Raw genomic sequence first — 16908 nt, forward strand, 5'->3', positions numbered from 1 at the left:
AGTGACCAGCAAGGCTCTCGGGTATCTGGCTACAGAGACCTTATGTTGAATATAGTTATCAATATTTCCACCCACGCCCTGTACTGTCGCATTCTTTCTTCCACAGTTGTCGAAAGTACTACTTACTTTTAACTGACATGCATGCAGTAGTGTATGCACTTTCAAAGATTGATGGATAGGTTTGTACCCAAAGATTTGTTTATGTTCACAATTGTTCGTCCATGCTGTGCTACTTTTTCTTGTCTCCCAAAACCTTTCCCAAAAACCCCCGTACCCATCCATTTTTCAAACCCTAACCCTCTTCCCCCGGGCTGTGTGGTTTTGATTGATGTGTGACTAAATTACAGCAATAAATCCACACACTTGCTGGGGAGGATAAGGTGATAGCAACAGGCTGGTGAAGAAATCCGAGGATATATTCTTACTCTGCTTGACAAAGACCCATGGCTAATGTCAAAGAACTTCAACCGAATTAGTTATACTTTAACATTTGTTAGGCTACAACGTGGCACTGTTCTAGTGTACTTCTGTCACCTGCTATATTCTGTATTGTACCTTTGTATTGCTCAGGAGGACAAACCAGATTTCATTTTCTTTTTTTTCATAGGCAAGCAACTGCCACTGTGTCACACCACTAGTACCACCGCTATGAGGAAATTTTATCCGCCCAGGATTGACAACCTTATTTGCTGTTTCCCGTGGAGCCAGCCCTGGGCCTAGCCCTACTTGCAAACAGAAATTACAGGTAAGATAGGCGTTTGGTTGGAGGTAGTATAATGGAGTATTAGGAGAGACGAGAGATTTGATTGACGGTAGTACTACTAAAGTCCTAGGACTATTCAGGAAAACAAACTTACTGTTATGTTAAACCCCCACCCACCAGACTCAAAAGCAGTAAAAAACAGGTATGGTCAGATAAAGTTTCAAAAAGTATATTTTTATAGCCCTAACAAAAGAATCTCCCGCAAGACCCTCCCTAACCCCAACGATTGTCCTTCAAAAGTCCCCAAAAATCACAACTCCCAATTCCCACCCCCCAAAAGTCTCTAAAAAAGGGGCAAGGGACACTATGGCAGGGTGCTGTTGGAATTAGCAGCCAGGGCATCATGCTCCTTGCGGAGGGTGGCAAGTTCGAAGCGGAGGCCCTCCACCACGTTCTTATAATTATGGACCTCCTGCTCCAGGTAGGACAGTCTGAGGGATAAGCGGCGCCGGTGTGCCTTGCAAATCCTGTGAGGGGCAGCTGCTTTCTTTGCTGCTGGGCGGTGGTGTTTGGCTTTGGTAGCCCGGCTCCGTACCGCTGGAGCACTGCGCTGGCTGGCAGCCCGCACGGAGGAGGATGCAGCTGTCCCAGTGGACGTTGTTGTTGTTCCAGACTGTGTCTCCTCCTCCTCCAGGGCCACCAGCCGCCGATATTCAGCAACAGTGGCATCCAGCCTCCGTTGCCGGGCCATTCGAGCCAGCTCCTTCCTCCTTGATGGTGTCTTGGATTTGGAAGGAGCAACTACATGAAAAAAGAAAGACATAGTCTGTAACCAATGCTCCTTAAGATTAACACAAAATGATTGAGCAGAAAGTTGTCACAGTACAAGTAGCAAATTGAAAGCACAGTGCATAACTATTGAGGACAGTATCTATGTAACCTCCGACTTCTTCATCCTTGCTCTAACATTAGTGGGAGTTTAAGGAACAAATTCTACGAGCACTATGGACTTCTAGTACAGTCGACTATGACAGTACACCACTCTTATTCTTCTTCTTCTCTCTTGTTTAGGAAAATTGGTACGTTATCTTATGCAAGCCGGCATAATGCCAGCGCAGTGAACTTGCACCCGAGAAAAACAGACGCACACCATGGTGAGTGAGACAGACTTGCGTTACTGTACCGGTCCAGTACATGCAGGTGGTGAAGCTCTTACTTTTCTATTACGGGTGGCACTGAGAATACTCTGTTAAAAGGGCTACTGCTTAATTAATTTAGCTTTCACCCTACAGTGCAAATGAGTATTAGAAAAGGAAAATGAAGAAGCTAAATTATCTGATTATCTATCACTTCACATGGGATGTATTTGATGACATATGGGATGACTTTAGGTGCTTTGCTTATTATTGAGTGAACAGTGATACCCCCACACATGAATGACGTACTACTACTAAACTAAAGTTATTAAGGGAGGTAGGGAGTGTCCACCGTAATAACTGGATATATGCTGTGCTTGCAGTTGCAATACAAACTACTGCTACTATTCATGGTAGTCTTTGGACAACGTTACAACTTCTTTTCCTTGCCTTTCCTACACTGGAACGGACGTGCGGGTGCGGTGTTACATGCTCTTCAAAGTAACACTTAGTTCATCCAGTGACCGTCTACTCTCTCTAGATTCACATATGCTATCTAAGAGTCAGATAGTACCATGAATGATCCAGGCATCCATCCATTCAAAGTATATTGCACACATACAGTTTCTGTCTCACCCACCCAGGCTGTTCTCCTTCCACCCATCCTTGCTTCATCATTCACCCAGCCATGCACCATACCATTTTCTTACCTTCCCAGCCACCTCGGGGACCAAGCAAACACATATCATTCTTCTTTGCCAGTCATCATTACATTTCTCGTGCTTCCACACTTACTTACACCCTTCTTTCGCTTTTCGTTCATCCCATCCATCAAGTTCACCTCAGATCTGATTGGGATTCTTCTCGCCAAAAACTTCACAGCTAAGTCGAAGTACATTTAGAGGAGGCTACTACCTGCTTTTTTTATAATACACCCGTGCAGAAAGCACACTCTGCAGTCTTCAATCTCAATGACTAAGGAATGTATAGCTTACCTCTGCCCGCCACCACCGTTTGAACCCTCACAGGCATGTCCTTTTCCGGCACTTGCACCGCCTCCTCCCCAGAGTTGTCCTCCTCGTCCAATGCCACCACCTCCGCGCTGGCCCCGTCTCCAGATGTTCCACCTACAAAGTACATTTAATAATGTTAGAATACACCACTCACTACTATATAATATTTGGTCTAGGAGGAAGAAAGAAATGTGAAAAAAAGTGTACAATTTAATAATTTTTGACTGTGTACTCTAGAGTAAAAATGTCCCTTTTTCCAGGGAAGGCTGTTGTCTTGCTGCACTTTTTGGCACAACTGATGAATGTTTGCTTTTTACTTTTTAACACGCACCACTTTTTCTCCTAACAGACAGAACCTTGACTTCTAAGAACACGAGCAGGATCAAGTTCAAACCAGGTGAGAGCTCGGCTCGACCACAAGAAATGTGTCCAATTAATCGTCAGCACTAAGCACTTTTCCATTTTCAGTTACACGTTCACTTTTATGACAAACTTGAATTTAATAAATGTGTTTACTTTTAATAAAGCTTTTAAACTTAAATAGACTCTGTGGTTTTTGGTCCTCCAGACTAGAGTGGATGAGCTAAAGGTTTTCGAATTTTTGCAAGCATGAGTCCGTGCCTCTGCCATCGGTGACTTTGGGAGCTAAATGACTCTGCCACACTATCTAGTCAGTAAGGAGATTGGGGGTTCAACTACAAAGTCTGTTATCACTGAGGTATGTGGAAAGTCTAACAGTTACAGCACCTATTATAATTGATAAGCTAAGCGATGCATTATTTAGTGTCCATAGTTCTGTTTGTGCAGATTTGTCCCTGCAACAGTAGTCGAATGGATTGTCCTCCTATCCAAACCAAAAGTAAAGTAGTATCTTATTATTTCTTGGTGGTGGTCATTCACCTTTTTATTGTTGGCAATGGTCAAAGCATAAACATTTAGAATACTTGAAAAGACATTATGGACAATCCCAGAGGACTACACTCAGTGCATAGAGCTATTGCTGACTAGAATGGGAGTCCAATGGAAATGCCAAATGTGCAATCTTAGTTAGCTACACAGACAGACTAATAAGAATAATCTAGTAATACCACACGGAGTCATAGTCGAGGCAGGATAAGAATTTAGATCCTGTCTACAAGAAGATCAAAGACGATTTAGAAAAAATCGAATGAGGAACGCTAGGAAAAAATAAGTACTCTATATTAAAATTAAAACTTACTGGGGCCAGCAAAGGAGCCCTCGACTGCCCGGTCCTGGCCTGCATCGACAACAGCACCCTCCTCCTCCTCCTCCTGTGTCCTCCTCTTGCCCCTGGGGGAAGCTGATGTACAACATGAAAGAAAGAAAAACAGAAAACATGGATGATATTTCTCAACCAAATCAAACATTTAAAAAAGAACTAACAAAGTAACAAACTATTTTTGCGAAATAGCAAATAGGGAACGACTCCACGGGATATATTATTGACCAATCTCATGTGGTCGACTACGTCATTACTTTAGTATTGCTTGATTTGCGGACCGTCGAATTGGAAACTACCCTATGTAACTCACTAAACAAAGTACTAAAAAGGTTTGCCTAGGATTGGCAGGCAGCAGTCCGCAGCACGGAAAGTGACAGCCAAAGTCCATCGTGATTGAAGATCAGCGACAACACTAAAGTTTCCTACTACATTCACCAGTCATTAAAATACTCAAACTATTAATCCACCACCACTATTTCTTCTTATCGCCATGTGTACAAAGGAAGGACTGGACTTGAGTCTGTAGGGGCTGATTTATAAGGCCCTTGCGGCTCTTTTGCTCCATTGTTGCGTGACTTTTGTGACGCAGCGACAGCACAAAAGAGGCGCAATGGTGCGGCGTATATTAACAACGTGACGCATCTGGGAGATGCATCACGTTGTAAAGCCCTGCGCCAATAGGGGTGTTCCGGCGCAAGGGAGGGCGTTCCTGCGCAGGAACGCATCCTAAAAGTGGCTGAGGGAAATCTACAAGATTTCAATCAGTCACTTTGAGGACAATGATGCGTGACTCAAACCCTGCGCCTGCTTGAAGCAGACGTACGGCTTGACGCAGCATTGGGGAGATAGGGCACCCCAGAGAATTGATGGAGCTGCACCATCGTTGCGACGCAACTCCAGCAATGCGCCACCTTTACGGCACAGATGCGTAACGCTTTGGTGACGTTTTGGGCCCATGGCGCGCCGCATTGTAAATACGGCGCACCATGGGTGATGGTGGCGTGACGCACAATTACTGGCGCATCCCTGCAACTTTGCAGGGATGCGCCGGTAATTAAAAATCTGAACCTTAGTGTGTAGCATTGCGCAGTTCTTTCAACTACACTCATACATAATTTCACAGGCCAATGAAATGAACACAAAATCTAAAACAAATAAGCATAGTAGCAACACTACTGAGAAGGAGAGCAGTGTACCTGAAATGCACAGAAGATTTTGAAATAAAATGTACCTACAATGTAATGAGCAGCATTATTGCTCTTGGTAAAAAACAAAAATTTGCAATATAATAACACAGCAGGAGAAAACATAGTAGTAAAGACATAGCTACTACTACTCACCAAGCCCGGGGATCTCAAGGCCAAGGAGGTCGAGCAGATCTCGCTCACGGGTCAGGACATCCGTCCAGCGGTGGGTGGCCTGGTTGTAGGTGCGCCAGACCCGAGAGTGGTGGTAAATGGCCTGGCACACCTTCTCCCACTGCTTCCGGCGCTCCCGGGCCCCGTACCCGGCACTGATCTTGCCGCCTCCCATGATGGTCCTGGGGAGGCGGCGCTGAACATAAAAAATGAGTTGGGCCACCTCCTCCGGGGTAAAGATCTCCCGTGGCATCACTAGCTCCCCCCTCAAACGCCCGCACGGGAGCCGGACACGGGGTGCGGGACCCTTCCCCTTCTCGGGATGCTTCCCGGCTCCCTTCACCATGGTCTGGGCGGAAAGGAATAAAGAAAATAGAATAGGGAAGAGAAGAAAAGAAAAGAGTTTACAAAAGTAGTTTAAAATTAACCAAAAGTAGCAGTAAACACAAAAATATAGGGCTAGAAAAATAGAGGGATAGATAATAAGTAAAATAGATAAAAAAAAACTTCAAACAAGCAAAGGATGGCAGAGATTGACAGAGGATACAAAGACCATGCCCAGAACCATAGCAATGAATGAGAAACAAGATGGCCGCGCCCGTTCACGACCGCGCGGGTAAGTTCGCGCGAGATTTTCCTTGCGAACACGCGCGAGACTGTACTGGCAAGCCGCAAACTTTGCGAGATTACACTTCGCGCCCGGAAACGGAAATACGTCAGGCAAACAAGATGGCTGCGCCCTTGAACGACCGCGAGGGTAACTTCGCGTCTTGCGCTACGAGCGGCTCGCAAAAACGCACAAAACCTTGCCAACTAACACGCCGCAAAAAAAACAAATAGCATATTCGCACGAATTTGCGGCTTCCGAATCCGATCTTGCGAGTGTTCGCACCCCGCGAACCCCGCGAAATTGCAGAAAAACGAGTTTTTCAAAAGTGAAAGCACTCGGCAGGGGCAAGAGTTCAAACTCATCATTAGTAACAATTCCCGGTAGTGCTTCCTGACTGGGGCCCCTCCAGAATTCAGTTGCTAGTTGCAACAATTGTATGACCCTGCTCTGACCCTCACAGCAGGCTCATACAATAGCTACAAGTAGGCCACAAAGAAGGTCCTGGGGAAAAAAAATGCACTGCAACAGAAAGCAAAATTACAGATAAGGAAGCAGGTGCCAGACAGTGACACATTAATAAACTAACCCCAAATTAATTCATCTCAGTTGAAGCAGGGCTGGTGTGCTTGCTTTTCCCCCCCATAATCTACAGTAATGATGAACCAGAGGGTGGCATTGATGTAACAGAGGGTTGCAGTGGTGAAACAGAGGGTGCTGGGAACCTGTGATGATGAACCAGACGTAGAAACAACATAATTCGCGACCGTTGCGCGACGAAATGTAAGTTCGCAATTGCGAACTGGTACGAAACCCTCGCGAACTGGCAGAAATCCTTGCGAACACAAAAAAAAAAATCCGCAAACTCACAAGAATTCGCGGATTTTGCGGATTGCGAGTTCGCAAATCCGCAAATTCGCGAACGCGAGATTCGCAAAATTCGCCCATGCTTAGAACCAAGTAAGTTCTGATTAAAGTCCCCTGTCAGGATGACGAGTGGGTTTTCCATTTGAGTGACATACTCCGCCAGTTGGTTCGAGATTTTATTTGAATCTTTAGCTCTATATTTAGGGTGGACGTATGCATTGAGAAGGCATAATTCTACTTCCTTATTGCCTAGCTGTAGCTTTATCTTTACTGTTAAGGTTGAGGATGTCAATGAGTCCTTGAGAAAAGCCGAGGGTATTGTTGTAGTAGAAATATATGTTGCCAAGCCTCCTGACTGATGTCCAAATATATTATTTCTGACCGCTGCTGTTGAGTAGCAGGTAAAGCCTGGGATGTGTTTTGTGCTTGTCAGCCAGGTTTCTTGCAACATTATTATATCAAATAGGGAGATGTACTTTAGAAAGTCTGGGTCGTCCATTTTTGAGGATAGGTCGTTTATATTCCAAGAGCAGATATCTATGGATGACGCCCTTCCTCTTTTATCCTCCCTGGTTTGTTGGTGGCGTCAGACCTCTTCGGGGCATATGAAGATCGTTCGAGACAAAGTTTCTCTTGCTGGTGCACGGTTTTGGTATAGTGCCTCCCTTGCGCTGGCTTCTGCCCTTTCCCCGGTGGTGCGGGTGTTCATATCTGTCGTGCTGCCTCTATGTAGCTTGGTGGTAGTGAAGGAGCGGGTCAGGTGGCCCTTTGAAGCTGGGGTACGCCTGCCCGTTATCTGCGTTGACTCGGAAACTGTTATCGCCGTCGGTCTGTCTATTGTTTGCTGCCAGGGGCTATTTACCCTTGATTTGGGTGAACATCCCAGGGCGCCCTTGAGTACACTGAAGGTGTTTGCCTGATGGGTCTCTGATTCTGGGCTGGTTCTCTTCAGGAGAGGCGAGGGATAGGCTGATCTTTGTAGAGGGACCAGCTTAATGCCCCAGGTCTTGAATTGCTCTGCTTCTGCTGCAATCAGATCTACGATATTGCTAGAGGTCCAGGTTGTCCTTGTCGCCTCTTGACTATTGGGGTTTGGAGCAGGCAGGAATTCGACAGAAATTAGGTCCTTGGTGCTTATCCCCCTTAGGTTTGAGATGTATTCCATTAGTTTGAGAATGTTGCCTCGATTCAGCAGGTCCTGCTGCCCTTGTGATATATATTCCGGGTAGAAGATCAGGATCTCAGTTGATTGCTGATTGCTTCCTTCCGCCTGCTGTTTCATTGAGGTTTGATATGCTCGAGCTGCTGCTCCATGACCAGGCTAATCTTCGTGCGTTACCGGGTGTTTGCCATCACCTAGCATGTAGGAGGTATGTCTTATTGCTGTAGTTGATGTTAGTTGCTCTGATGCAGTTCGCTTCTCTAGTGGCCCTTTTGCCTGTGGATAGTCAGTTTGGCTAGGAGCAGAATGGATATTCTTGGTCAGTGTGACTCTAGTTTGTTCTACATTGATTGGGCTTGGCGTAGTGCCGGTGCTTCTTTCCCTAGCCCCCTCCTTGGGATTTGGCAGAGGTGATTTCTTGCTTGCGGCTGTTGTTAGTATGGCTTGGTTGGTGGACTCGTCAGGTATGTCCCTTTGGTAAGGGGGCTCCCTGTATGGCGGTGTTGGGTCTGCCGCTTGGAGGACGGGGACCGGCTCTAGGGTTTTCATGGTCCTGATGGGCTGTGTGAGCTGGTTGTTCATTAGTGCCGGTGTTCTGTGTACGTCTGTTTGTCCCGTTGGATTTGTTGCCAAATGAACTTGGGGCCCATGTCCTTCTTGGTTCAGCCGGCTGCAGTTTAAATTTTGTTGCTGGATTTGGCCGATGGGCACGTCGGTTTCCCCTTCTGTGGGATGGGCGTTGCTTGTGTTGACCGGGCGTGTTCCGTTTGTGCCAAAGAAAATGGGAAAGAATTTTGTTGTGGCTGTGTTAGGTTTTTGCTTGCGCCCTTTTCTTTTTTGTTGGCGCCATTGTTTAGAGTTGAGTTTTTTGGGGGACTCCAGACCCGACTGGTTTGGCTCCTCGTTTGTGGGGGCCTTCTGGACAGCTCGGTTTGTACCTGGTGTTTTGCTACCGGTGTCTTCCTCTTCAGATTTGTAGGGGCCCGTTTCTTGGATTGCGTTGTCTCTGTGTAGGTTCTTTAAATCGCCTATTAGGTCAGTAAGCATTGCAGGCTGTGTGGCTAATTTATCTACTGCCTAGCTACAGTTGCAACTTAGATAGGTGTTTGTCTGTGCTCTCAGTATCATATTGTTCAGGTTGCCCAACTTGTCGTTGATGCCGGCTGTAAAGACTGCCAGAGTGTTAAGAAGATTGAGTTGTACCTCCATTTTGTCTGATTGGTATTGCAGGGCGTCTACTGCTAGCTGGATTGTATTTAGTAGGGAGATCCAAGTTCCGGTATTGTGTTCTTTACCCCGCTCTTTCTTGTTGGAGATGAGGTCAGGGTTGTTGGCGTTGTTGGCTGCCGTAGATGAGTTGAGGGAGAGGCTAAGATCAGGTGTGTAAGTTGTTAGCATGTCCTCCCATTCTTGTGTGTTGAGGGAGGACACTGTTGCCTTGATTTCAGCTTTACGGCTGGAGGTATGAAGACTAGGTGCCTCCCTGGCTGCGGAGCTTGATGCTAGGCCGTAGTTTTCCAGGTCTGTAGATGGAAAAGAGCCTGCAGGTATTGGATGGAGCTTAATGGGTATGCTATGGTTATGGCTCGTGGATAATAAGTCTGGACTGGTGACGACCGCAGTATGAAATGAAATGAAAAAAGAAATTTCTAAAGCGCACTGCGGCCAAGCAGCTTCCTGGCGCTAAGGAGCACATCAGAATCTACAGAGGAACCCAAGGAGATTAACCGGGGAATGCCTGAAGAAAAAGAAAAGTTTTAAGGGCTTTACGAAAGTGAGAGAAAATAGGGATAGAGCGAATGGTGAGAGGGAGATTGTTCCAGATCTGGGGGGCCAGCACAGAGAATCGGGTGCCCCCGGTGCGAGATTTACGGAAGCGGGGGATGTGAAGGAGAAAAAGAGAAGAAGAGCGGAGAGTACGAGCAGGGACGTGAGAAGAGATAAGAGAGTTGATGAAAAGCGGGGCAGATCGAGCGTGCGCTCGGAAGGCCAGGCAAGCAAGTTTGAACTGGGACCTGAAACGAACCGGGAGCCAATGGAGGGTCTTGATGGCCGGGGTGATATGAGAGGATTTGGGAAGACGAAAAATAAGACGGGCCGCCTGGTTTTGGATGGCCTGGAGACGGCGAGTTTCGTAGGCCGGAATACTTACGTACAAGCCGTTTCCATAATCCAGGCGGGATGTAATGAGGGCCGTGATAATAGTTTTAAGAGCATCAACAGAAAAGAACCGGGAAATCTTACGAATTAGACGGAGGGAAGAAAAACAAGAAGACACAACGGAACTGATTTGGGCGTGCATGGACAGATCATTGCTGATCTTGATGCCCAAAGTCCGGACAGAGGAAACTGGGGAGGGGGGAGGGCCAAAAGAGAGGGGCCAGTGAGCTGAGGACCAGGGATTAGACGATCCACCAGTGAGGACGAGCTCTGTCTTATCGGGATTGAGCTTCAAATGATTGAAGCTCATCCACTGGGAAATAAAAACAAGAGTGGAACAAAACTTAGGAAGAGAGTCAGCTGGGGATAAAAGATCAAAGACGAGCTGGAGGTCATCTGCGTAATTGTACACAGAGACCCCCAGCTCGAGAAGAGAGGAAATGAGGGGGCGGATGTAAAGGTTGAAGAGAAGTGGGGAAAGGGAAGAACCTTGAGGGACCCCACAGGTGACCGGAAGGGGGGGAGCAGAAAAATCAGAGAGGTGAACTGCCTGTGATCTGCCTTGAAGAAAGGACGCGATCCAGGAGAAGGCGGTGCCTTGGATGCCCGCTGCGCTGACACGGTCGAGAAGGATGGCATGATCGACCGTGTCAAACGCAGCGGACAAATCCAAAAGGACCAGGGCCTGGGGGAGGTTGCTGTCGGCCTGAGCCAGCGGGCAGTGCGTGCTTACCACCACATGGCATTGCCTCACGAGTCACAGAATTAGTGGCACCTCAAGGGCTGGGCAGATGTGCAGCCTGCGATGATGCAGTGTACACTGGTATGTCCTCTGCCATAGCAAAATCAATACCCAGAATCAAGTGTGAGACCTGGTGGCGGGGCTTCATGATGTGGAGGCTGCCATGTTCATGGGCCCCAGGCATGGGGCTTGCACCGGCATGAGGTGGGCACTCTGCGAAATGCCAGTGGTGGAAGGTGAGCATTGAGGCCTGGGTGCGCATGCACTGTTGGGCGGCGTAATGGGCTGGGGTGCAGCTGCCTTGGTGCGCAGGGGCAGACAGGCAATGATGGCCTGTGCAATTGTATGTACTTTGCCATTCATGTATCTGGACTCTGTTTCAGATGAGGGACCTTTTTCAGATGAGGGACCTGGTGAACTGCAGTTCATACCGGCACGTGGTTGGAGACACACCGGTGGCAGCAGCTGAGCGGTGAGGCCTGGGTGCGCAGTGTCAGCACTCTCTCTCTCTCCCTGTCCCTCTCTTCTTTTCTCTGTGTCTCCCTCTCTTTCTGTCTCCTCTCTCTCTCCCTCTCTTTCCGTCTTACTCCCCCTTCCTTTCTTTCCGTCTTCCTCTCCCTCCCTCTCTTTCCGTCTTCCTCCCTCTCTCCCTCTCTTTCCGTTTTCGTCTCTCTCTCCCTCTCTTTCCGTCTTTCTCTCTATCCCCCTCTCTTTCCGTCTTCTCCTCTCTCCCTCTCTTTCCGTCTTCCTCTCTCTCTCTCCCTCTTTTTCTATCTTCCTCTCTCTCGCCCTCTCCTTTCGTCTTTCTCCCTCTCTCTCCCTCTCTTTCTCTCTCTCTTTCTCTCTCCTTCGCTCTCTCTCTGTCCTTTGATGAGCGCATGACACACCTTCTTATCTGGATTTTTGTCTTGCAGGCTGTGACCTACAGATTGTCCCGAGGAGACCCGCCATGAGTCTTCTTTAATGTTCTTTTGAGGTTTTTAAAAATATATTTTCGTTTGGTAATTTGAAGGTGAATGTGTGATGCTCATTTTTATGACGACACATGCATGTTACCAGTTGTGATTGTGCGACATCAGGCCAATTTGGTTGTACATGATATAGTGAAGTTGATGTGACATGTCTTTGCTTGCCCAGAGGGTGGGTGCGGGGGGGGCTGGGGATGGTGGTGGTGGGTGTTGTGGCCCTGTTGGGGCTCCCAGCTGCATGATCAGTGGCTCCATGGCATCTGTTGCCCTTCAGGTGTGGCTCTGGCCTGGGCTCCCTTTTGTGGTCTAGGCTGTCATCCGACTTTACACCAGGTCAGGGCAGGTGTTGAATTCCTGCTGCTAAAGCACCTTATCACCTGTTTTGGGTTCTTATCGCCGATCTGGCTGGTCATTGAGAATGTTGCAGAGTGGTGTTGTCGCTGTTTTTGGCACGGGAATGCCTTCTCTGCATCTCATTAGCGATAGTTACCGGGGTCATCTGTGGCAATGTTTTTTGCGCCTGCGATAACTGGTGTTATGGGCTGTTTGCACCAGCTTGTGAATGTGGCAATACATTTACCGCCACTTTGGCTGCGATTAAGTGCCAATAACTCGGCGATGAATCCTTGAGAATATGCCCCTTCGTTATTTACAATGCCTATAGCTTAAATTTGCAAAAAATGTGAGACCTATTACATTGCAAATGCTTGTTACATATGAGCAAACTTGACCCAAAGGTATTGGAGAAAAGACACAGCCATTTTTAGTAGGCACAGGAGACTCGGTGATTTGGCCAGAATCACAGGATGTTGAACCCACCCCAGACTCGACTCTCGCTCCCGAATCATTAGCTTTAAAGGTGGCAGCTCTGGTCATTAGGCCACATCTGTTCCCACTGTTGTGTAATGTTGTGTTGTGCTGCTGGCACAAATGGCATTGTTAAGGACCCTGAGTAATCTGTCTGTCACTTAGCGCCTATAAGGGCATATTCACTATTATTCTGGTTTATTGCGCTTGTTTGCGTGCATTTGTGTTTGTGTGCTTTACTTTCTCTTTGTCATTGAGCCTGCGTATATGTACACGCATGAGTTGCATCATTTGACACTGCATTGTAAGCTGGGCCGGGTAATGGAAATGCTGCTCAGAGTGCCCATGTAAATCTCAGTTTATTTTTTTTGTTGCCATTTTTATATAGCACAAATTCGACCTGAAGGTATTTGTAGCACTTTACATGAGCACCAGTTACATTACCACAAAGTCACATTAATTTTCTAGTAGACAAGGGCAGGGGCGTTCGCAGGGGGGGGGGGCAAGGAGGGGTGCTTGCCACCTCCCCCCTGGAGCACCCCTCCTTGCCCCCCCTGTGGACGCCCATGGTGCCGGAGTCTGGAGGCCTGCGCCTGGGAGCTGGTGCCATAATCCTGGGACCTGCTGGAGAACGGTGACAGGGACAGCGCACCCGAGTATTTCACAGGTCTTTTAAAGACCTTTTGCTTGTCAATGAGGCTTTGCATGGAGCCCCTGCAGCTCCACTCTGCCTTTTGCTTGCAGAAACCGCCCTCCCCCCAACTTTTTTCTTAAACTCCCCCCCACCCCCAAATTTGACTCTAGTTGCGCCTCTGGCTGGAGCTGAACCTTGAGGTGTGCAGCCTGTTCTGTGCCTATCATGGCCTGGGTCGCACCAAGAGCAGACTGTTGGAGATAACGGCCTGAAAGCTGAAGCTTAATTTAAATTGCCCACACCAACAACTCCATTGCTAACTAGCACACTGGGCTGCACCCATTTTGAAATCTGTGCTCTCCCTTTCCACAATGGGTGTTGTTGCGGATGCCTCCTAGCTTATACTGGTCCCGTATTGAAACGGACTTGCACATGTGAGAGACCTGATGCAAGGGGCAGAGGCATAAGCTGTGCACCGTTTTAACCCCCACAAGACTATTGCCCACTGCCTTATATCCCTCTGTACCCCACACCTTGTGCTCACTGCCACAACATATCCCTCTGTACCCCACACCTTGCGCTCACTGCCTTATATCCCTCTGTACCCCACACCTCGCCCTCACTGGCTTATATCCCTCTGTACCCCACACCTCTCGCTCACTGCCTTATATCCCTCTGTACCCCACACCTTGTGCTCACTTCCTTATATCCCTCTGTGCCCCACACCTTGCGCTCACTGCCACAACATATCCCTCTGTACCCCACAACTCATGCTCACTGCCACAACATATCCCTCTGTACCCTACTCCCCGCGCTCACTGCCTAAAATCCCTCTGTACCCCACACCTCTCTCTCACTTCCTTATATCCCTCTGTACCCCACACCTTGCGCTCACTGCCTTATATCCCTCTGTACTCCACACCTCACGCTCACTGCCACAACATATCCCTCTGTACCCCACACCTTGCGCTCACTGCCACATATCCCTCTGCATTACACTCCTCACACTCACTGCCTGATCGTTCACCCTGCCATTCATCTTCTACGTGTTCTCTCCCCTTCCACTTGTTCTACCTCTGTTCACCCCCTTACTTCTTTTAGTACCATACTCCTTTCTCAATACCTCTACTTCTTTTCTTCTTCAGTAACATCTCTCTGACACATCTCTGCACTTCCTTTATATCAACGCACCCCTCTACCTCACCTGTCTACCTCAGTCTTTATTATTCCCTCTTCCTCAGCTGTCTCTACCTGTCTCTGACACACCTCACCCTCTCTCTATCTGCCCTCTCACGTTCTACAACTGCGTTATTCTCCCTCTCTATCTTTGATTTACCTGTCTCTGCTCCTGAATCTTTTTCTTCTACACCTCACTTCTTTGTCTACCCTTCACCCCTCCCTACCCTTCTGTTTGTCTCACTACCGTATTTACCTGACCCACCATTCAGACCCCATGGGCACTGGTAGCTTCAGTGTTTTACCCAGAATCACAGGATGTTTTTTTTGTTGTTTTTTTTGTATGGGCCTACAACCACAGGGGCCGTCCGCTAGACAAGAGTGAAACCTGATTTATCAGAATTTAACACAGCTCCTCAGCCGACAACCCTGAGGTACGACAGCAATTCAGAATGGATCTTGTACTAGAACGCATTGATACATTACAGGAGATAATAAAGGTTTCATTTTATATTATTTAAATGAGCCGATCAGGTGCCATACAATACGAACAATAGGACACGGGGACAGGCCAGGAAATCAGGATATGCAGATAAAAGAACCATTCATGGGACTCTGGCGTTAAGACTTACGATTCAGAGAACACAACAGTGCAATATACATTTCCGTAGACGCCAGTACTCAGGGCCTGCCCACCCAAGGTTTGACCAAACGTAAATCAAGGGCACTAAATACCAGATCTCGATATGTCAAAATAGAGCACAAACCATTCTGATCCAAAGGAATAAAGGGAAGGGAGAAAAGAAAGGCCATAGAAAATAAGAAAGGCAAAATAAAATAAAAAACCTCCAACCCCCCACCCTGCACCCCTGCCGATGGCTATAGCCTAACCCCACTAGCAGCGTGCCTGTCGCCCACTAACCTAAACCCTAAAAGAAGGGAAAAGAAGAAAAAGAGTGGAGGAGGGCATATTCATACGATGTTTCTGACCCCTTAGTCCCCCCGCCCAACACAGATCCCCCCTGTCGCAAAGGACGGATGTCAAGCTGCTCCTACAAAGGACCACAGGGGGTACCGTGATACACCGCCCAGCCTCATTAAGCAAACAGTTGCAATTCAGGCGCCAATAACAGTAGTTCCAAATCATCCCAATGTGATGAATTTAACCCTGACCCTTCCGAACCAGCACACGGACCCTCCCCAGCGAGACCCGTGAGCACACATACAAGTCATAAATGAGATGGAAGCCATCGAAAGTCAAGCCATTACCATTTATAGCTGATAACTCTACTAAAAATTCAAGCACTGAAAGTGTCCTTCCCCACGCTGGACCGTCGCGATGTTTCTCGTTCCGGGATCGTAGAATCTCCAAAGGAGGAAGAGACCACCACACGATGAGGGGAGAGTCTATGGCACAGGTCTCCGGGGGGGGGAACGCCACACGATACTTCCAAAGTCAATGACGATGTAAGGTACAATGACACACTCACGGTCTCGGGGACACAATCTTCCAGAGCGCCATCCGTTGGTCCCGATATTCGCTTCTCTACTCGTTCCCTCATGGGTTCCTCACACAAAGGCAAAATGGCCACTGCTTGAACGACTGTAGATTGCTGATCCAACCGCAGGGCATGGTCCGGGGCCTCGAGCAGAATCCCAGTTAGGCATGCATCCATGTTAGTCAAGGACACTTCCATTTGCGAGTGAAACGCCCAAAGTTCCGACAGTATCGATCTTAACGTTAGCCCTGATGTCGTTTGATCCATTTTATCAAGTTTGGTACCAGTCTCGATCAGCTCCCCGGCTGAAACTGGCATTTCCAGGAGGGGCGAACAAGATCACGAGAGGGCAGGCGTAAACGGCGACCCGCCGTTATCCACAGCCGCGGTGACCCGGCGGAACACCGCGGGTCAGGGTCCCGACCCGCCTAGACCCCGCACAAATCTATACCAGGTCCGCGGGACGGAGATCCCCACCTTCAGTCAGCAAGCAGGCCACCTCTCTCTCGATGCTGGGATAGGAAAACAATCGCCACCAAATTCGGGCATAGATGAAGTTTCCACTGCGATCGACCGGACCCTGCCAAGGTCCCCAGCTGATGTTGTTGCACTGCAGCCCAGCCTTGCAGATTCTCGAGGCCCCGGCTTCACCGTCGGAACAGGCCACAATCTTCAACACGGTGTAAGTCTGTTAAATCAGCAGATACAAACGTCGGGATTTCGCCATCGGAGTGAGGAACACTTCATACAAGCAGAGGCTGGGCGTAAGGTCAGGATATTGTACAGGATCTTGCGGCGGAATACGGAGATCAGCGGAGCCGGGAACCTAAGCA

The 16908-nt window shown here is 48.2% G+C and overlaps 1 protein-coding gene across 1 annotated transcript; it reads right to left on the reverse strand.

The window, feature by feature from the left end:
- Positions 1-1067: 1067 nt before the first annotated feature.
- Positions 1068-8209, reverse strand: LOC147748249 (uncharacterized). Its single transcript, XM_086927579.1, has 4 exons — positions 7807-8209; positions 4072-4173; positions 2835-2966; positions 1068-1504 (listed from the first exon to the last, which is right to left on the reverse strand). Exons 1-4 carry the CDS (start codon positions 8207-8209, stop codon positions 1068-1070), a joined length of 1074 nt encoding a protein of 357 aa, XP_086783705.1.
- Positions 8210-16908: the final 8699 nt, after the last annotated feature.

This window comes from Lissotriton vulgaris, chromosome 1_1, assembly GCF_964263255.1.
Source record: "Lissotriton vulgaris chromosome 1_1, aLisVul1.2, whole genome shotgun sequence".
In the NCBI taxonomy this organism is placed as follows: domain Eukaryota; kingdom Metazoa; phylum Chordata; class Amphibia; order Caudata; family Salamandridae; genus Lissotriton; species Lissotriton vulgaris.